The sequence below is a fragment of the Sapajus apella genome, unplaced genomic scaffold, assembly GCF_009761245.1.
Source record: "Sapajus apella isolate SASKATOON/1434 unplaced genomic scaffold, GSC_monkey_1.0 scaffold171, whole genome shotgun sequence".
Taxonomy (NCBI): Eukaryota; Metazoa; Chordata; class Mammalia; order Primates; family Cebidae; genus Sapajus; species Sapajus apella.
The window spans coordinates 911982-934462 of NW_022437111.1; the positions used below are offsets into that span (position 1 = coordinate 911982).

Consider the following 22481-nt stretch of genomic DNA (forward strand, 5'->3'; position numbering starts at 1 on the left):
TTAGTTTCCTATTCCTGTTATAACAAATTACCACAAACTTAGTGGCAAAAAGAATACAAATGCATCATCTTACAGTTCTGTAAATCAGAAGTTCAACACGGGACTCTAGGGCTAAAATCAAGGTGTTAGCAGGACTATGTTCTTTTCAAGAGGCTCTAGAAAAGAATCTGTTTCCTTGCCTTTTCCAGCTTGTAGTGGCTGCCCGCATTCCTTGGCTCAAGGCCCCCTTCCTCTTTCTTCAAAGGCAGCAACTGCAGTTGCTGGAAAAGGCAACGAAACATTTCTCTGACTTCTTCTTCCTCAAATCTATCAGCTCTTCTCTTTATGATTTTCCTTTACTTTCATGCTTGGAAAAAAATGTATATCGTTCCCATGTAGAGATCAGATAAATACCCCCATATATTGTTTCTCAGCTAAATATTTTGAATTTATTTTGATATATCATATGACATGAGGATACAAAATGGTCTTTACCTCCCAAATAGGTAGCCAAATTGCCTGTGGCAGAGATGATTAACTATTGCCACAGGGTCATTCTGTTTTCCTTTTAGGTACAGAACAACTTAAGGTTTTGCAGAAGTAAAAGCCTACCTCACAGCTAACTGGGGCCTTGTTATTACTAAGTTCAGGCCAATGAGATTATAGCAGGAGGACCTCAAGTTCACCTCCATGAAGACAAAACTGTTCTTCCTGCTCTGCTGCTTCCCATGGGGTACAATGTGACTACTGTGCTGATGAACTGGCTGTTGACTATACCGTCAAGGTCACCTCCCTGGGGAGAAGGTAACAAAGAGGAAACCCAGGTCCCTAGAGGACTTTGTAGATCAGAACTGCCTACCTGCTCTGGCCCACTTGCTCACTTTGGACTATTAATAAGAAAGAAACACTGTCTTGTTTGAGCCATGCTATTCTGAGATCTCCTCATTATAGCAACTTAACTTGTTCTCTAATTGATCAATTAGTTCAAGAATTGGGGTGCTGCATTCAGAAAGGCACAACATATTGGCACTGACTTAGTGGTCAGGCTGTAGGTAGAAAAGGCAGGTGAACTGTGGCTGCAGCAGTATCACTGCTTGTGATGACCTGGAATTGGCTAGAAAAAAAATCAGAACATTACTCTGTGTTTCCTGCCCTTTACTGAGTTTAGAATGGCACAAGACAGAGATAAAGAATTAGCTGGTTTGCAAGTAGAGATGAAAGGGACAAGAGCTCTGCTAAGAGAGTTTCTCTGCCCGAGGCCCGCAATGTAAATTTAATGAGAATCCAGAAATTTGAAGCCTTGGGTTGCTTCTGAATCCAAATGGCAGGAAATAAAACGTGCTTTGGAGCCAGTATAGCAGAAAAAATTAGGTTAAGGATGTTATTTTCCTTACCAGGCCTACTTTTTTCAGATGGCATTAAAGTGGCCACCACTAAATTGAGGGAACCCGGGATGGGTACCCAAGCTGGTAAAGGAAAGAGGAGATTCAACAGACGCAAGAACCAGAAGCAGAAGGAGAAGTATTTTGGCATGGCTACATTTCCATGGAATGTACCTGATGTAAATAGACCAAAAGACTACTAAGCATTTGAGGGAATATATTGCCAAGATATTACAAAACACTTCTACCAGAGTTTAAGTCTGCTTGATCCCTAAAGCAATCTTCAGGTTCCCAAATCAGCATCAAGGAGGAAACGAAATGTTCAACAATCACTTCAGGTGTAGTCACTGGGGATAATGGACAAAAGACAGCCTTCTACAGGACAAAGCCAAAAGCCACAAACAATAATCAAAGACATGACTCTCAGAGAGCAACAAGGATCTGATAGAGTCCAGAGATTCTGGATTTTGAGTTGAATGCACTAATTGGACAGGAATTCGAGTTTTCTCCATTGAGGAAGGATAAATATGTTCCCTGCATGGGAAGAAGGGAGTTCATGGACACAGCTCTGCATCTGAAAGCAGAGCTCCTAACTGTCTCTGCCTGTTTATTCTCTCTTTCTTTGTTTTGTTATGGCATCCTTGAGTTTAACTATATATGTCACTGCTGAGCTACTTTTCCAACCTCTCTTCCAGATCCATGTGGCCAAGTGTTAAATCTGCAACCAATGAGATATGGCTAGAAATGACAAACAGGCCGGGCGTGCTGGCCCACATCTGTAATCCCAGTACTTTGAGGAGGCCAAGGTGGGCAGATTACTTGAGGCCTGGAGTTCGAGACCAGCCTGGTCAACATAATGAAACCCTGTCTCTACTAAAAATACAAAAATTAGCAGGGCATGGTGGCAGGTGCCTGTAATCCCAGCTACTCAGGAGGCCAAGGCAGGAGAACTGCTTGAACTCAGGAGGTGGAGGTTGCAGTGAGCCAGGATCATGCCACCGCACTTCAGCCCAGGTGAGAGTGACACTCCATCTCCATCTCAAAAAAAAAAAAAAAAAAAAAAAAAAGGAAAGAAAAGAAAAGAGAGAGAGAAGGAAGGAAAGAAAGGAAGGAACGAAGGGAGGGAGGGATATAAACAACCTTTGAGTCATCACCTAAAGATGCAGTCACCTGCCTCGGATATCACACTTCCCCTCTTGTGGGCTGGAATGACAGCATGATACAGACAACAATATCACCCTAGGAGATGCTGGAGCCAACAACAGAGAAGGGACTTAGGTCTTGGAGGACCTTGCAGAACAAAGCTGCCTACTTCCTTTGAAGAGCCCACTGTCTTTTAGACCAAGGGTGTCTGATTTTTTTATTCCCTGGAATACACTGAAAGAACTGTTTTGGGCCACACATAAAATACACTAACACTAATGGCAGCTGATGAGCTAAAACAAAACAAAACAAAACAAAAAAAACAACACACACACACACACACACACACAAAATCTCATAATGTTTTAAGAAAGTTTACAAATTTGTGTTGGGCCACATTCAGAGCCATCCTGGGCCTCATGCATGCTGCAGATTGGACAAGCTCGTTTTAGATTGTTTCTTGAGAGAAAAATAAACTTCTACCTTATTGAGCCTCAATATTTTTGGTTTCTTAGTTACAAAGCTCAGTCTGTACTTTGCTGATACATATAAATAGACTGTCAATAAATGTTGACTGAATTATAAATTTAAATAACAAAATCTGAGGATAAACAAAACTGTTAGCCATGTCTACTATGTCCATTTTTCTGTTCAATTTTCAAAAATGCTCATGTTACTTTTAAGTTATCTACTATATTTGCAACACGCATTTCTCCCAGTTTGCATTTTAATTTTATGATCTGTTTTGAAGCATAAAGCTCAAAATGTTGTCAAAATGTTAGCTTAACTCTAACATGAAAACCCAAATCACAAATCTTACCCTTTGTGATTTGTGTTTTTGTTTTTGAGACAGACTTGCTCTGTGACCCAGGCTGGAGTGCTGTGGCGCAATCTTGGCACACTGTTCAAACAATTCTCATGCCTCAGCCTCCCAAATAGATGGGATTACAGGCATGCACCATGCCTGGGTAATCTTTGTATTTTTATTAGAGACGGGGTTTTACCATGTTGGCCATGCTGGTCTTGAACTCCTGGCCTCAAGTGATCCACTTGCTTTGGCCTCCTAAACTGCTGGGATTACAGGTGTGAGCCACTGTTTTCATTGTTTTTATGCTTGGGGAATAGTCTTTAGGGTTAAGATTCATTTTCCCTTATTCTGTTTCACTTTTAAATACATAACTCTCCAATCCATCAGGAATATGTTTTAATGCATGGTGCAAAGCAAGGATTCAATTTGTTTTTAACTAATATATAGCGAATTTGCAAAAACACATATTAGATAAACTTCTATTCAATAAAATATGATTTTTCAAATAATCTACTGGTTTGTGTTTTTTATTATATGTTAAATCCACATATGTTAAATTGACGGAGTCTCACTCTGTCACCCAGGCTAGAGTACAGTGGTGCAATCTCAGCTCACTGCAACCTCCACTTCCCGGGGTTCAAGAAATTCTCCTGCCTTAGCCTCCTGAGTAGCTGGGATTACAGGAATGCGTCACCATGCCCAGCTAATTTTTGCATTTTTAGTAGAGACTGGGTTTCACTCTGTTGGTCATGCTGGTCTCAAACTTCTGACCTCAAGTAATCTGCCCGCCTTGGCCCCTCAAAGTGCTGGGATTACAGGCGTGAGCCACCATGCCCGGCCTTTACACATCTTTTTACTACCTTTTTTTCCCCTGTTAAATGCTTATCATGACTCCGTTATCTTTTCTTACCAATTTTTCTTATCTGAAGCCCAAATGACCACCATGCAGAAACACAGTGATAAGAGTTTTACTTGCCTTGAGTTGCTTTAAGAGTCAAATGAAGGCTAACAGATTATTAAATAGAGTCTAATCCTTAATCTGCTTAAAGTAAGACATTAAATATATTATGTGATTATATTGTAGAATGGACAAGCACAAAGCTATTTGTTTAATCAATTACCATTTAAAGTAAAGATGCTGTGTACCTAGGGAAGTAGTTCTCAAATTTAAATGAGTATAAGACTAACTAAAAAAGCTTGTTAAAACTGCTCATTCTCAGGGTTCACTCAAGAGCCTAACTCAGTCGGACTTGGTTGGAGCCCAGGGCTCTGTATTTTAATAAGCAGGTAGTCTGTGAATTATATTTTAGAAGACACTGATATGGGGAAATGGAATCTTCTGTACTTTGCTGATACGTCTCAGTTCTTAAACCTAGCAATTGCTCATTTTTACGTCAAAAGATTTACATTCCTATAGTGGGGAAATTTATATATAACCCTTCCCTGTCTTTCCTTTTCTTATTATTAAAGCTCTGAGGTGGTGATTTTAGTTTTACTTAACTAGGGCTTTCAGTAATAAAGGTAATATAGGCTGGGTGCGGTGGCTCACACCTGTAATCCCAGCACTTGGGAAAGCTGAGGTGCAAGGATTACTTGAGCCCAGAGTTTGGGACCAACCTGGCAAAATAGTGGGACTCCATCTCTACAAAAAATTAAAAAACTAGCCAGGTGTGATGGCACACGCCTGTAGTCCTAACTACTTAGGAGGCTGAGGCAGGAGGATCCCTTGAGTCTAAAAGTTTGAGGCTACAGTAAACTATGATCACACCACCACACTCTGGCCCGGGCAATAGAGTGAGAGTGTGTCCCCAAAACAAAAGGTAATATATGCACATGGTAAAAATATTACCAAAAGTAGTAAAAAATAAAAAATAAATGTCCTTTCCACCTCAGAATTCTATTCTTCAGATGCTCTCCCCAGAAACAACCAATGATACCCCTCTCATTTTTTTCTAAGTAAGAACGTAACATTCTAAAGTTTGCCTTTTAACTCAACAATGTATTTTGGAGATATTTCCCTATTAGCACTTACGGCTTTTACTTCCTTTTCAGTGCAATATTATTCCATGATATACTGCATCATAATCAGTCCTCTGCCAAAGGCATCCGTTACTTTCAGCCTTCCGCTACTACAAGCAAAGCTGTACAAACATGGTAATTCTTGCAAACTGATACAGTTTTATATGTGGGCTAATTTTCTATAAGTGCAAATATAGGTGTAGGTTAAAGGACGTCTATATATGGATCTGGTAAATATTGCCAAAGTGTCCTCCAAACAGGATGCCCCAAACAGCTCACATATCCGCAGTGCCTGTTTTTCCCCACATCTCAGGCACAGCACATCATCATTTTTTTTTCATCTTTGCCAGTAAACAGACATCTGTCTGCTATTTTAATTTTCATTCATTTAATTACAATGAATATTCTCCTGAGTTCTCTCGAGTTCTCAAGAAAGAACTCTTTTGAACTTCTCTTGAGTTCATGCCATTTATATTTCAACTTCTGTAATTGCTTGCTCATACCCATTACCTATTTTCCTACTGAGTTGCTATTCGTCTTATTGACTTCAAAGAACTAAGGAATTACTCATGTGCCTTATTGTTGCAAATATTTCCCCGTTAACTTATCTTTTCAGTTGATTGTATAGTATATTCAGTCATAAAGATAATCTAAATCTTTACATAGTCAAATGTATTAAGGCTTTCTTTTATAGCTTCTGGGATTTGTGTCTTAGTTAGAAGTTCCTCTCTCAGCCCTCAGATTCTTTAAAACAGTTATGTTCTAATATTTTCATGATTCCTTATTTACATGTAAGTCTTTGATCCAACTGGGATTTATTTAAGTGGTAAGACAGGAATCTAGGTTCTTCTTCCTATTTTTTCAGATAGCTAAGCAGCTGTCACAAAATCATTCACTAAACAATTCATCTTTTCTGTTAGGGTCATTTTAAACATAATCCTGCCAGCTGCAAAGAATTTCACAATGGAGTATATTTCTAGAAAAATCTATGTTTACTAAAACCAAACTATTTTAATATATGTTAGTAAACGTTAAGTATTATTAATGTTAATGAAAATTACACTGAATTGAAAGATAATATGGCATGTGCTGGCACATGTTTACCTATGTAATAAACTTGCACATCCTACACATGTATCCCAGAGCTTAAAATAAAATTTAAAAATATATATGGCATGTGTTATGGGAATCACTATCTATTAAGAGTAGATATAACTTACTAAAAGTTCGCCATCCAGAAGTTCTTGTTTACCATGAATGCAACATAATAATATTTCACACTATAGAGTAACAGGGCTCATTGTAATAGAGTGATGCCATTTATAATTTTTTTGTATTACTTCCTTCCAGATCATAAAAGAAAAAATGCTTTATAATTTGTTATTCCAAGTTTCTCACTTACCTGTTATAAGAGAAATGTGGCAAAATAATTTTTTCCTGAATTTTCATTAGTACTATGCAGATAGAAGAAATACTGACATTATATAGAAGTAGAACACCATTAGGAAGAACTTGTCAGAATGCTGCTATTCTTGTGTCTTGATACTCAAAGGGGTTAAGATACAGAAAGTCAAAGGTGCAGGGGAGCCATTCCAAAAGGCTGGGTCAGAAGCTCAAAAAGCTCCAAGTGAAACAAGGCCACAAAAACACATTCTAAATGCTTGTTTCAACACTGGTCTTCCCTGGAAAGTCAGATGGAGACTGAAGCTTAAAAGCTTCTATAGACCCAATTTGTTGAAAATACATGTGCCAATTGTAGCATTTTCATTTTAACAGCTGCATCATGCATTCTTAATAATACTGCTTAAAAGAAATGCTTAAAGACCACAAAATGAAGTCTTATTTCAAGGGGTTAATTCTCCTATATTCCTCATAGATAAATGCATAAGATTGAAAATTCGAATTATACATTCTTTTTAAGAATGATTTAATCTTTGAACTGTTTGGTTCTACTTCTTATCTGTTCTATATTTGTTTACATTTCTTTATGAATTGTTTCTTTTTCATATCATCTTCTTCAACAAGATGGAGAGTCAACTCTATTATTCCCAGAATTTTATATCTGGAAAGGATATAAAGGGATATGAGACTGGAGACAAGTAATAGTATGGATGGCCCAAAACAAGAAAAGCTAGCAAAAATATTAATAGGCTTTTTTTTTTTTTTTTTGAGATGGGGTCTCGCAATGTTGCCCAGGCTGGTCTCAAACTCCTGGCCTCAAGAGATCCACCTGCCTCTGCCTCCCAAATTGCTGGGATTATAGACGTAAGCCATTGCACCTGGCCTTAATAGGCATTAAAAGAAAGCAGTGTTGATTTTAAGCTTATATGAAAATCTGTACTTAAAATCTATGGATGCTTGAAAAAATACACCCCTGGGTGTTTCAAAAATTAAGAGCATCTCAAACACAATAATGAGATTTGTGTTAAAATCTACCTCAGAAAGATGGAAAATTATGACTAGCTTTCCACAGGGACCTAGATGATTGTCTATTTCCCTTTTAAAATATGAACCCTTGTACCCTGAATTTTCTAAAATGAGAACACATTTTGAAAATTCAAAACTGAACATTTATTTTGAAACTGAAAAATTCTGTTCCAAAAGAAAGTCAACATCTTGTCCCCAAAATCTACTCTCCCCCACTTCTATGTTCCCCATCTATTAATGGAATCAACAATTTCAGAGTCCCTCAAGTAAAAATCTCCAGTGTATCACCTCCCATCTCTTTTTCTCACATTCCCCCTCAGGTCTGTGCCATCCTTTCCACTCCCCCAACTTCCCACAGCATGGAATCATTCTGGACTCCTTTCTCTTACTCCCCACATCTGGTCCGTCAGCAAATGGACAAGAATATAATCAGAATATGACCACTTCTCACCGCTCCCACTGCCACCACTATGGTCTAAGCCACCATCTTCTCTCACCTGGTTTATTGCACTAGTTTTCAACTTTCCTTACTTATGCCCATGACCTCAAGCTTCAGTCCATTCTCGGTGGAACAGCCTAGCACCCTGGCACTCTCAGCTCAAAACCTCCAATGGTTTCCAGCTCAGAAAAAGCTGAGGAGCTGATGTGGTCTTAAAAAATCTGGTCCCACACTCCCATTACCACCCCATAAACTGCTCTGACCTCATTTGCTACTACTCTTCCCATGCCACACCAGCCTCCCTGCCAGGCATGCCTGTCCCCCTTCTGCCCTGAACACTTACGGCTCTCCCTGCATATAATGCTTGATTCCCAGATATTGCACCATCCGTTACTTCTGTCAGGTTTTTATCCCAAAATGGTTATCTTGCCAATAAAGTTTTTCTTTCTGAAAATCTCACCATCCTTCCCTCGCCTTTTACTATTTTGTTTTACCCTCGACGCACATATTGTATATATTATTTATTTATCTAGTTTATTGCTGGTCTCTCTGACTGGAATGAAACTACAAGGTGATAATTTTTATCTGCTTTATCCTCTACCATATTCCCAATGCCCACAACAGAGCTTGGCACATAGAAGCTCAGTGAATTCTGTTGAATGAATGAATGATGTAATAAATGGACAAACAAAATAATAATCCAGCTTGGGGTCCCATTGTATCTTTCCTGGTCTTCTACCAGCAGCCTCTACCCCTTATAATCAATTCTACATATCTCAGTTCACAGTGAACCTAACACAGGTCTAATACTACCGTTCCTCTGATTAAAATCCTAAGGGGCTTCCTACTATCCAGTGAGGAAAGTACACTGTTAATAATAGAGGATGGCATCAAGATCCTTCAGAATCAAAATACCACTTCTAACCACATCTCTTTATATCCCATTCTTACACCTTCAACTGTAGACCAGTATCTCTCGAACTTGAGGAATTTATGCGTTCTTCTGAAGGGGAAAACATTTCTCAATGACTCCCAAGGTCACATCCAAGGACCCCAGTCTGTGAAACACTAATTCAAGAAACTGACATCTTGATCAACAAAAAAGCATTTTTATTGCAGATTACTGGTAAAATAATACTGTATTATAACCAATATAAAAACGAAATGCAAAACCTTCATATACCTTACACTCCCTAAGAATAAATCCATGGTCCCACTTGCAGAAAGGCTGCTATATACAAATAAGACCACCTACCCAACCCAGAAAAGGCCTATGCTTACGTGCCTCCATGGCTTCATTCTTGCTATTCTCCCATCCTGCAATACCCTTCCCCTGACTATAGTTAACAACATTCTACTCATCATTCAATGCCTAGTTTAATTACCAACTCCTTTATGAACTCCTCTTTTTGATACCCTCAGCCGAACCTTCTCCTAGTCTCTTGGGGCAATTTTGTATTTCTTCTGTAGCATTAACTATATTATTATATAAATAGTATGTTATATTATTATACTTATAAATGGTGTGTTATACTATTATTTTCTCATGATTATTGTTCCTTGATAATATGAAGATTAACTTGCTCTTTTTATTTCCACAACCAGTATAGTGTCTTCCATATGACAACTAATAAATATCAATTAAATTAATCATCATATAGCGTAAAAAAAAATAAATGCTTCTATAAATATGATCCTTTACTGATCTTAAAAATTTATATACATAATAAAATGAAAAATCAGGAGGAAATGTTATTTACAGGATTTACCTTCTTTTAAGCATTAAGTCTGATATAGGTATGCATCTTAGACCTGTTCCCAAAACCATAAGGAAGGATGTCAGGAGCACAGTTATTCGGAGACCTAAAATGAAAGAAAAACATTAAAATTATTTTCTATTTTCTCTTAAGCCCAATGTTAAAAATAAAGATTATTTTTAGTGAATCATACTGACATTATATGCTAATATTATGGCTTTTCTCTACAACTTTAAAAATGGAATAAAATCCAACCAATCCTACATGCTGAAAATGAAATGATGGGCTGGACATGGTGGCTCACACCTGTAATCCTTGCACTTTGGGAGGTCGAGGTGGATGGATCACCTGAGTTCAGGAGTTTGAGACCAGCCTGGGCAACGTGGTAAAACTCTGTCTCTACTAAAAATACAAAAATTAGCCATGTGTGGTGACATACACCTGTAATCCCAGCTACTCGGGAGGCAGAGGCATGAGAATTGCTTAAACCTGGGAGGTGGAGGCTACAGTGAGCTGAAATAACACTACTTCACTCCAGCCTGGGGAACAGAGTGAGGCTCTGTCTCCAAAAAAAACGACAACAACAACAAAATAGGAATGTTCATATCAAAGACAGAGGAAGAAGTTCTATTAGTTCTATTAGTTCTAATTTTTCAAAAGGAATGTCTAAAATATACCGTTCAGATATAATACTTAAAATACAGAAAATAATTTTAAAAGACTAGATATTTTAATTTTAGATCTCTAACAGAAAAATGTAATGTAAGCTGCTAATTTAAAAAAACTCTTAACTGTCCCTAAAAAGCATATTAAGGGGATAGATGATTGCTTTAAGTTCTCTAAAAAATGACAACCAGGGAACTACATATTTTATCAAAAGCAGAACAAGCTAATACTTGTTAAAGGATCATAGGAAGTGGTCCTTTAGATGTCTCTGATTAATATAATCACAATCTCTATTTTTTCTTGATTTATCCAATGATTTTCATTACAGAATAATGCTTAATAACATTTAAAAAAAATCATGGCTTATGACTTTAGAAGACAATGTGGATCACTTAGTTTTCTCCCCCTTTTATTCCAAATACAACAATTATTTGTTGTATTTATTTAGAATATTTATTTATTTAGAATTATTTATTGTATTTATTTGGAATAAATACAACAAAATAATTATTGTATTTGGAATAAAAGGGGAACAAGCTATCTGTGGTTGGTCACACAGAGGGCAAAATATACAAATATAAAAATAAGATAAGCAGAAATAGACACAATATTCTAGCTATGGCAGAATAATCTAACAGAACTCTGTCTTCCTATTGTTGGAATGCTACATCTCTGTTAATACTAAATTAACATATCTTACTGTTTGTGGCAGCCACATCACAGGTGGCTCATACTAAGTCTATGGCAAAGGTAGCCACATTGCTTCAAATTTCTCCCAAATCTAACATCACCTTGAAACCACTTCACACAGAGAATAGACTTAAACTGATTAACGTAATATTTCTTTTTTCCAGGGCTTTCTCTCCGTCACTCTTTTGGCAGAGAGTACATGGTTAAATGTTTGGTTTTCAAAGAGCTACTCTACTTGAAGGAAATTGAAAGTCAACAAGATTATAATTATGCAGATCAAACACAGCAAAGAAAATAAACTTGAGATCCATATCAGACACACACACTACGTTAAGGATAATTTGTGATATGAACTGAATTACTTTATAATATTTTTATATAATCTGAATATGATTAATACAATTTGGCAGAAGGAATACCATAGGGAACTGTGCTTCTTAGTAACAAGTAATGCATATATACTGCTCATTTACTGCTTCTACTAACAGACTTTAAAATCACATTATAGCCATAGGAAACAGAGTGCAATTAATGAAAAGTACATACATGGTCATAAATATCCTAAAATCACAAAATGTTTCTCTTATAAGGATATACTGGGTACCCTACAAGATACTGAATTTAATTTTTATAGGTTGGGGACCATAAGGCTTACATTCTCCATATTTATGTTTTTCTAAGGAGTTTGTTTATAATTAAGGTAAGCAAACACCAAGCATGTAGTGAGGCACTGTTTATGGCCATATGGTCCAATAACCAGGCTTCCTATTGTTACTGCTGAAGGCTACCATGCTTTACTCAGTTATATTTTTTTATCAAATTTTTGACAATATAACAGCTAATAAAAACTTTTAAGAGTAAAGAAGTTGTGAAAAACTGCTTATTAAAGCAACCTCTGGCCAGGTGCCGTGGTTTATGCCTATAATCCTAACACTTTGGGAGGCCAAGGTGGGAGAAGCCCGTGAAGCCAGGAGTTTGAGACTAGCCTGGGTAACACAGTGAGACCCCATCTCCACAAAAACACAAAAATGAAAAATAAAGCAACCTCACAAGTACAGTGTGGTGACTTTCTTGTGTATTTTTAATTGTTGTCAAGTGTTTAATCTATCCCAGTTGACAATCTTGAATAAAATGCTTTCTTCATGTCACTCACATCTTGACAAGCCATCACTCTAAAATTCCATGTAATCAAAAAGATATCAACTCATCAAGGGAGAATAGTTATGAAGACCTCAGGAGAATAGCCTAACATAGTTTGGGTATTCGTTCCCACTCAGGTCTCATGTTGAAATGTAATCCCCAATGTTGGAGGTGGGGCCTGGTAGGAGGTGTTTGGATCATAGGGACAGATCTTCATGAATGGCTTGGGCCATCCCCTTGGTGATGAGTGAGCTCTTCTTCCGAGTTCACAGAGGACTGCCTCCCATCTTGCCTACGTGGCTACAGCAGTTCTTCCCTTGCTCTCCAGCATCATCAATTTCCCCCTTTTTATGGAATTGTTAGGATACTGCATTACATACATATGCTTCAATATCTCTTACTGAAAAAAGAAAAAAAAAAAATACAGAACAAAATCCAAACCTCATTAGCAGCCACATTCTCTCTGGCTACTGCCCATTTCTCTGCTGCCCTTTACGTAGTAACTTCTTGAAAGAAATGTTCACACTCACTGTCTTTGATTCCTCTCCTTGCATTTTATTTTGAGCTCACCACATCATTCAAGGGAGATGATTCTTTTAGAGGACACCAAAAGATCTCCATGTTGCTAAATCCAGTGCTCTATTCTCAGTCCTCCCTAGCTGGTTCTTTAACTTCCCAATCTCTAAATTTTGGAATGCCCCAGGGCTCAGTCTTCTACTCCCGGGAAGCTCCACCCTTCTCCAGAGATTGTCTCAACTAGCCCCATGACAATTTTTATATTTTCCTTTTTTTATATCAACAAGAATGAGCTTGAACCAACCCCATGACTTCAAATACCACTGCAAGCTGAGAACTCCCAAACATACCGCACAGGCCTCTCCCCTGAACTCCATACTTGTATATCCAATTGACAGTTTAATCTGTCTACTTGGATATCTAATAGGCATTTCAAATCCCTGATCTCCATGCCATCTGTTCCAAAATTGCTCTTTCTACAATCTTCCGCAACACAGTAAATTGAAGCTCTAGTCTCCTAACCAGTAATACTAAAAAGTTGAGAAACAGCTTTGACTCATCTTCCTTCCTTCATATTTTATATCTCATCCATCAACAAATACAGGTGAACCTACTTTCAACACATAGCTGCAATCTAACCACTTCTCAGATCCTCCACTACTATCACCTTCGTCAAAAGCCACCATCAGCTCCCATCTGGGTTATTCTACTAGCCTAACTTGTCTCCCTGTGCTGGCTCTTGTTCTAAAGACAAGAGCAGTCATCGTTTTACTCTTCCACACAAAGCCCGTCAATGAAGTGAGCTCTCCTCACCTGTTAATGGCTGACATCCCATTTAAGAATGATGTACAAGGCCCTGTATCTCCTGGCCTCTCGCTACCTCTCTGACCTCATTTCCTACCACTGTTTCTTTTACTGGCTTTACTCCAGGCACAAAGACCTCATTGCTCTTTCTTGGATATGCCAGACAAGTTTGGAATCCTTATCTTTGCTGTTCCCTTTACAGTCTTCTCGAGAACTAACATGTCAAGCGTCGTTTTTTCTTCAGGTGTCTGCTCAAATACACCTTATCAGTGACGCCTTCCTTAAACCCCTATGTAAAGTATAACCCCACACTATCACATTCCCCTCCTCCTTTACCCTGCTTTATTTTTCTCCAAAGCATGTATCAATATCTAAGTGACATACTAAATATTTACTTTTCTTGTTTGCTGTCTGTATTCCTTAGTAGAAGGAGGTTCTGTGAGGGCAATATCCACAGTGCATGGAACACATTTGGTTGCTATCTCCTTGAAACTTTCTTCAGTTAGTTTTGAGGACACACTTGGTCTTGGCTCTATGATCTCTCTAGGTAGTCCTTTTCTGTCTCTTTGCTGGTAAATGAAAAAGGGTGGGAATGTACAAACCCATTTTAGGAAGATAACCAGTATTCTATGCTAATCAGGCTGGGGCCTGAGGCAGCATAAAGGCCAAACAACCAGGCAGCAATCCAAGGAGCAAGACATTTTAGTGCCTTGCTTGAACCTAGGAGTTCAAGACGAGCCTGGGGAACATGGCGAGACTCTCTCTCTGTAAAAAATACAAAAAAACCAGTTGGGTATGGTGGTGCATGCCTATGGTCTCAGCTACTCAGAAGGCCGAGTTGGGAGAATCACCTGAGCCCAGGGAGGTTGAGGCTGCAGTGAGCTGAGATTGTACTACTGTACTCCAGCCTGAGCAACGATGTGACATTCTGTCTCAAATAAAAAAAAAAAAAAAAAAAAAAGATATTTTAGCACCCCAGGATGCCAGAAGAAAGAAAGAATGAACTTGCTTTCTACGTGTGTAGATGCAACACCTGTAGCAGGAAAGCCAACTTATGAAAGAGTATTTGCTTTCTCCTACTGAAAATGAAAACTACTTCCTAATAAAGAGAATTTTAAAATGTATTTTTTTGCTGCTTCAACCAAAGGAAAATATAAAATTGAATTCACCACATAGTCATAAGAACTATTGAAGAACTAAAGTACCTGATTTTATAAAGTGAATGAGTAGTTTCTAATTTACCCTGCCATGGATAGTAAATACGATAATAATAATAAGGGTGCAAATGAACATTTTTCTACCATTAAAACCAAGGTTGGCTAAGTTTGGGGAATAATATTGAAAAATGCTCCTGATAAAAATCAAAAGAAACTACAAAACAGCATTTTCCCCTGAATTTAGCCAACCTTGTTAAGGGAATGACCAAGGAATTATCACAGATTGGAAGAAACTAAAGAGAAATAACAACTAAATGCAACAGAGGACCCTAGACTGGATCCTGGAACAGAAGAAAAATACATCAGCGGAAACAAATAAAATATTTTTTCTTTTAAAAAAATATTATTGTAAGATTAATTATAGGTAAAGTACTTCTTTGGTTTTGTTTGTTTTGAGACAGGGTCTCATTCTGTCACCCAGGCTAGAGTGCAATAGAGCGGTCATGGCTCACTGCACCCTCTACCTCCTGGGCTCAATTGATCCTCCGGTCTCAGCCTCCCCAGTAGCTAAAACTACAGGTGCATGCCAACATGCTCGGATAATTTTTGTATTATTTGTAGAGACCGGGTTTCCTTATGTTGCCCAGGCTGGTCTCTAACTCCTGGGCTCAGGCGACCCACCCCCCTCAGCCTCCCAAAGTGCTGGAATTACAAACGTGAGCCACTGCACCCAGCAGAAACCCAAATAAAACCACTATTTAGTTTAAAAGCAAACAACAAAAACCCAAAGAAAATCTCCATTTGGTAAGAGAAGCCCTTCCTTGGCATCTAGTACACAACATCTGCAAAAGTATTTACTCTAGCTGGAAGTTCTATAGCAGTCAAGACACACCCATCCAGGGCTAGATATCTTTGTTAGAAGGTTCTTCCTTGTATTGCTTTGAGTTACATTCCTTTGTAACTTGACTCAGTCTAGTTCTTCCTCCTAGAGCTAAACGTAAGTCTAATTCCTCTTTTACTTGATTTTCACAGTCTATATTTTGCCTCATTTCTTTTTGAAGTTTGACATGCCCAAGTTCCCTTCATCTTACAAATCATGATTTTTATACCCTTTATCATTCTTGTCACAGAACCTTTAAAGTTCTGCAGTTTGTCAAACGGCCATCTCAGAATCAAGTTCTGAACTAAACACTAATGTACAGCATGTCAAACTATTTTACTTCTTGTTTTGGACACTATGCTTCTATGCCTAAAACTGCCCTTTCTTTTTTTAGCAGCTACTTTACATTGCTGATCATTAAGGAATTCACAATCAACTATTCCTTAGTCTTTTCATACGGATTCCAATGAAAGAATTCCAGTGAAGGAGGGGAGAAGGAAGCATAGCTGCTAACATCACCCTGCTATTCTATTCTCTTAATAACCAACTAATTTTGAGTGCTAACTACATGCCAGAGAATTGCAATTCTATACCTAACTACACTTGACTTTTGCTGTGGTCTGGCGTGTTCCCGTCAAATTCGTATTTTGTTTATTTTTCTGAGACGACTCTTGCCCTGTTGCCCCAGGCAGAGTGCAGTGCTGCCATCACAGCTCACTCTAGCTTCAACCCCCTGAGCTCAAGCGATCCTCCCACCTCAGCCTCCCAATGTGTTGGGATTACTTGAGCCACTGCACCCGGCCTCAAATTCGTATTCTGAAATCTTAACCCTCAAAATGACGGAGTAAGGAGGTGCAGCCTTTGGAAGGTGATTAGGTTATGCAGGTGGGACCCATGTGAATGGGATTACTGCCCGTATAAAACAGAACTCAGAGGGATCTCTAACCCCTTCTTCCTATATCTTATAGTGAAAAGACCACTGTGTAGGAAGCAGGCGCTCACCAGACACCGATTCTGCTTGAGCCTTCATCTTGGACTTTCCAGTCTCCAGGACTGTGAGAAATAAATTCCTGTTGTTTATAAACTACCCAGTTTATGGCATTTTGTTATAGCAGCTCCAGTGGACTGAGACAACCTTCCAAATCTGACTAAGAACTCACTGCAACAAAACTTATAAAAGGTTGAACAGAAACTGTACAAAGTAGCTCCCAAGCATTATTCAACTAATCTAAAATCTTGCACAACAGCTTCTTGAGGGTACACTGTCACTACCAGTCATTTATCTATACTTCTGTGGTAAGTATACCTTGATTCTCAGCCCTATGGCTTTTTCTCCTCAGAGAATCACATTGGCAAGTGGTAAAGTGAGATGTCCAGCGTACCATTCTAAGGCAGCATCTTCGCTCATCTGCAAGCTTTATCTGAAGTCACAAATCCCAACTGAGAAAGCCATGTAGTCATATACACACATTTTAAAGCTGCTGAGCACCACTTTCCAGAAACCAAAGTGTCAGACTTGTTTTCAAATAGCTCTTCCTAGGTTGGAGTCATCTACTATACAAAACCAACTCATTCTTTCCTTACATCTGGGCATCGGCGATCTATTTTCCGACCTTTCACCCTCAATATCCCCAAATCCCTTGAAGTCAAAGCATCAGTCATTTTTGTCAGGTGTAAAACACATACACTGCACGTGCACGCGGATGCTCTGATGTTCACAATGTGTAAAAACTTGAACATTCAGAGATCGCTTAAATCCCTGGTGTTGCATAAAGGGCTTGGATAAAAACATAAATATCTGCAGTAGCCTTCCCTTATTTGTGGCTTTGGGGACGGAAGGTGCATAAGTCAGAAATGGAATGCTAACAACACTCTATCACCTCACACAACCCCTATGTTGGAGCCAAGGGAGGCGGCTGGCAGGCCTGGAGCGCGGGCAGGCGCTAGTTATCTGAGGAGTGACAGCGTGGGCCGGCGCACCCAGACCCCTCACCTCTCTTGTCCAGGAGCCACATGAACGCGAAGCAGGGCAGGAAGCCGATGGGCCCCCACAGCACGAGCAGCGCGATGTCCCAGCTGGAGAAGCCGTAGGCCTGGCGCGCCGAGTTCTGGATGGGACCCCAGGTGTTCCAGACCAGGCCCTGAACGAACGCCAGCAGCGAGAAGAGCAGCAGCACCAGCCAGCGGCGTCCGTACACCCGCCCAGGACCCGCGGCCGCCGCCGGCAGCACAGGCGCTGCCTCCCGGCTTCTCCAGGCCGCCCCTAATCCAGGCCCGAGCCCGGGCCCCAGCAGAGGCTGCCTCTCCTCTTCGCTGCTCCAGCGAGAGCCCATGGCGACGCGTCGTCCGCGAAGCCACTGCCCGGCACAGCCCAGGTCGCAGCCGACTATCCCAGCGCAGAACCCGCCGGGGCAGCAGGAGGCGGAGGCTGTTGTGGTCGCCTTCGGCCTCCCGACCGCGCCTGGTGCGCCTGCGCGGCCCGAGGCCGGCGGGCGGGGAGGCGGGGCAGGAGGCGGGGAGGCTGGGGTCCGCCCATGCCCAATGTGGGTGGCGAGGAAACTCCGGCGAGTGGAGAGGAGTCGAATCCCAGACGGAGGACTCGTGGCGCTGAAAAGGCAGGGATAAGCACAGCTGAGCCGGGGTTAGGGAAACTCCCAGACAGGCTGTATTCGGGGAGGTTGGGCTTTAACTTAGACACTTCCTCGAAACCCCAGGAATACAGGGGTATTCCTGGGGTTTCGAGGAAGTGTCTAAGTTAAATCTTGTGCCTAATAAACAGCTCAGTGACCTGTGGTTGGTCACTTAACCTAATGCTTGCTTCTATTTTGGGCTTATGCTTAGTTTTGTTGAGTTAGTAACTTCAGAAATTATAGGTGGAGAAAGGATAAGGTTGAGGTGTAGTGAGTCCCAGGGGATTATCTCATAAAAATCATTTGTCATGTACAATAAGTACTGCCTATTTTTATTTTTTTGTCTTACACATCCAAAGAGGAGATTCAAAATTAGTCAATTTCATTCATATATATGTAAATTTTTTACCCATTTTGTCTGTCACTTAATAGGCGAGCAATGAGAGGCATGTCCATAAAGCTGGAAGATTTTTGCCCCAAAGTGACCCAGATCCATCTCCAGTGATTATGATTTGACCACAGCGTAAACGAAAAGAAAGGTGGTTGTTGATCTCTTCACACAGCTGTTTATTTTGGTGTACAAATCCAGAAGCCCCACAGCTGTGGATTAGTGTCCTTGAAAACCTAAGTCAAGCAATTTAGCTCTCTGGATCGGGAAGTGAGTCACAGGGAACGTAATCACAGGATTCTTTGCCCGAGGTTCGTATTTCCCGGCAGCCACGGAAATCAGGAGTCAGGTTGCCGCCAGAAGGGCAAGAGAGGTGTAAGAGGAGCGTGAACTAGCCTCGCATTCAAGGCTGCTAAGAGCGGCTCAGGAAAGCTGACTGCAGAGACTCATTCCACCGCCGGAGCCCCACTAAGCAGCAAACCTTCCCCTAAAATCCAATCCTCTGGGGTGGAGAAAAGCTGAGGCAGAAAGGAAAGACCTGACTAGAAAAGGAGAAGCAGAAACGAAGCTAAGACTACAGGAAAGAAGGCTAAGATACGGGTTAGGTAAAAAGGGCCAAAACCCAGACCACGTGTTTGTATTTCCACACCCGGGGAATCAAAACAAAGCTGCGTGGTCCCGCCCAGCGTCCGTCACGTGACCTCCGCGTGAGCGCCTGCGTTTCCGCGGGAGCCGGGCTGGAGTCGCCGGGAGGAGGTTGCCGGGCGGGAATCGCCGGGCGGGAGTCGCCAGGCCTCCTTTCTGTGGTGCAGCTTTAGGTCCCGGAGTTTGGCCCCTACTCTGACCCCACTCCAGATCGGCTCTGCCTTGGGTTCCCGCAGAACCCGCCTTGCGGTAGCAATGGCAGCAGGCTCCGAGGCGACCATTCCTAAGATCCTTGCAGCTGGGGCTGGAGGGGAGGAAGGTAGGTGCCAGGCTGAGGTCAGACCCTGAGTTCGAACCCAGTGCCGACTGACTCTCGTGACACCCCTCTTGGGGCCGTTTGCCTTAGCCCCATCCCAGGTCTCTCCGGCCTTGCATTAAACAATGAAGGAAATTTTCTATTTTCTAGTGAGTATGGCATTTCTCCGATTGTGGAATCCAGATTTTTTATCGTTATCGAGTAGCCTACCAGTGCTGTTTCACGCGCAGGGGTATTATTTGTCTTATGTTTGCTCATCATTAGCTAAATGGGGGTGTTTTGAATGTTAGAGGGGATTAAAATTAAATTTGTGAAATTGAAGGCAACCCTTGAGGTTAATGGAAGTTATCTGAGGCTTTTGTGAACAGGGATTATGCGCTTTTATTCTGTTTCGGCGAACCCTGGCTTAGCAAGTAGGGATGAGGTTTGGAGGCCCATGCAGCTGAAATCCCTGTTAGTATTTATTGAATGATTGCACCGTGCAGGGCTGTGTTCTGGATATTGCCGCGGGATCCGGAGACTTTTGAATATATATAACAATACCTTTTCCAAAGAAGCCTAGAAAGAAAAAAGAATGACTTACTACGTGGTCACGTGAATTATTCTACTAGTAGTACACTCTGGGAGGGAGAAGGGATCTCAGTGGGGAGAACGTAAATGCTTCGAGAAGGGAATATTTTGAGGTGGGCCTTTCTGATTGGATGAGATGGTGACAAACTCAGGGAGTGGCGCTGGGTTTCAGGAAGTCAGGGAACAGAAAAGGATGGATGTATTTAGGGATCAAATAGTTTGCTGAAGGGGGAGACGCCCATTCCAAGCAGAAGAAACAAATTATAGCTTCCTACTATCGGACCACTTTCTACCAGGGAGACAGTTCTTGACCTTCATCTGTACCTCCATTGCATTGATCTTTCCGTTTTCTACCCACTGCACCCCCTTATCCACAACGTATGTCGCTCCCTTGAAAAATTATCTTGTCCCTTCCTGCACTTTGTTTTCTGACAAAACTTATTCTGGATGAACTCAACTTTTTGCCCTCTTTGTACCTGACCCTATGCGGCTGAACTTTGCTGGGAAAAGTCCTGCACAAATTGATGATAGTATAAAGCGAAAATGGCCAAACTCTTGAATATTCACTCAGGATGGGCTTCAGATCCTTCTGATACTCTGTTTCTTTAGTGAGCCTACTTTCTAACTTTCTCCAGTGACAAATCCCCAAACTCTATAACCTCTCTCTGCCACTTTCTTAATTTCGGGTAATGACTTTGCAAGTCAGGTCAATTCTACATCTAATCTGTCTACTTTTTTCCTCCTTCACTATCACACCCAACTTCAAATCATCCACATTTTCTCACCTCAACTACTACTGCATCTTCCTGACTTATGTCTCTGTTTTCTATTTTTTGCCCCTCTAATCCCTTCTTCATTCAGCAGAAAAAAGTGACTCATGTAAAATTGTTCAGTGAATTACATTGCCCTTAGAAGTTAGAATAAAATCCAGACTCCTAACCGTGGCCTATAAAAATCCTTGGTCTGGGCTTTGCTGATGTCATTCACTTCCCCTCCTGCTTTTCACATAGCTGGCTTCTTAAACTTTAGGCTTTAAAGTATGTCACCACCAGAGACCTTACCAGACCAAACTAAGACAGGCACTGTGATTTCTCTTGCACTCTCTAACCCTAGATGTTCTGGAATACAGCATCCTGCTTCTGCCATTTTACTTATTACAATCTGTAATTATTTATTTATTTATTGAGATGGAGTCTTGCCCTATAGCCCAGGCCTGCAACCTCTGCCTCCCGGTCCCAGTTCAAGCAATTCTCCTACCTCAGCCTCCCAAGTAGCTGCGATTACAGGCGCAAGCCACCATCCCCAGCTAATTTTTGTATTTTTTAGTAGAGACAGGGTTTCACCATGTTGGCTAGTCTGGTCTTGAACTCCTGACCTTGTGATCCACCCACCTTGTCCTCCCAAAATGCTGGGATTACAGGCGTGAGCCACTGCGCCCGGCCTGTAATTATTTATTTTTTCCGTTATATCGTAAGTGCCTTGAGGGCAGGACCTATGTCTCTTTCATTCACCACCATGTGCCCAGCTGCAAGTACAATGACAGGCACATAGTTGGCACTTGCTACGTGTTCGCTGAGTGAATGAATAAAGGCACTCCATGCCAAATCCAGAGGCAAAAGGAGAAAGCATGGCATGGGCCAAGAACTGAAAGAAGTTGATGTCAGAAGTGGTAAGAAAAGAGGTATCCTGAAGGTTACCTTATGCCTAGTTAAGGAATCTAGACATTAAGATAGTAGGAAGCCTTAAAGAGCTTTAGGTGAAGGAAATAACATGATTAGATTTTGTTGTAGAAAGATCACTCTGGCTGAAGGGTAAAAGACTGATTGGAGAGAGGAAGACTGGGGGACAAGGTACTTAAATCCCTTTGAGTCTCAGTTTCCTCCTCTGTAAATGCATGATTATTGTGAAGATTAGAGTTAATATGTGTAGATTATCTAGCATAATATCTGGCAGGAATTAGATATTCATGAATGGTAACCATTTTTATTATTAATAGAAAGTGCCAGCCTTGGTGACTAAAGTCGAAACTGAAAGAAAAGAAATTAGAGATGTTATGTAAGAGAATAAGGAAAATAAATACATTAAATAAAGTCAAGTGAAAGGGTCAGTACGTTCAGTACATTGA

The 22481-nt window shown here is 40.6% G+C and overlaps 2 protein-coding genes across 5 annotated transcripts in view; one reads left to right on the forward strand and one right to left on the reverse strand.

Annotated features, from left to right (window-relative positions):
- The window catches only part of SLC49A4 (solute carrier family 49 member 4), a 78992-nt gene extending 60496 nt beyond the window's left edge, over nucleotides 1-18496 (reverse strand). Inside the window, exons 1-2 of the mRNA XM_032267743.1 lie at nucleotides 17801-18496; nucleotides 9967-10060 (exon numbers count right to left, since the gene is read on the reverse strand). Of these exons, the coding sequence (XP_032123634.1) occupies nucleotides 9967-10060; nucleotides 17801-18140 (434 nt within the window). The 5' untranslated portion in view covers nucleotides 18141-18496. The remainder of the gene's footprint in view (nucleotides 1-9966; nucleotides 10061-17800) is intronic.
- Nucleotides 18497-19554: 1058 nt separating this feature from the next.
- HSPBAP1 (HSPB1 associated protein 1) overlaps nucleotides 19555-22481 on the forward strand; it is a 57780-nt gene continuing 54853 nt past the window's right edge. Inside the window, exons 1-2 of one of the 4 annotated variants that reach the window (XM_032267740.1) lie at nucleotides 19555-19572; nucleotides 19612-19789. In XM_032267740.1, the coding sequence (XP_032123631.1) occupies nucleotides 19726-19789 (64 nt within the window). In that variant the 5' untranslated portion in view covers nucleotides 19555-19572; nucleotides 19612-19725. The other 3 variants (XM_032267742.1, XM_032267737.1, XM_032267739.1) reach the window with 3 other exon arrangements.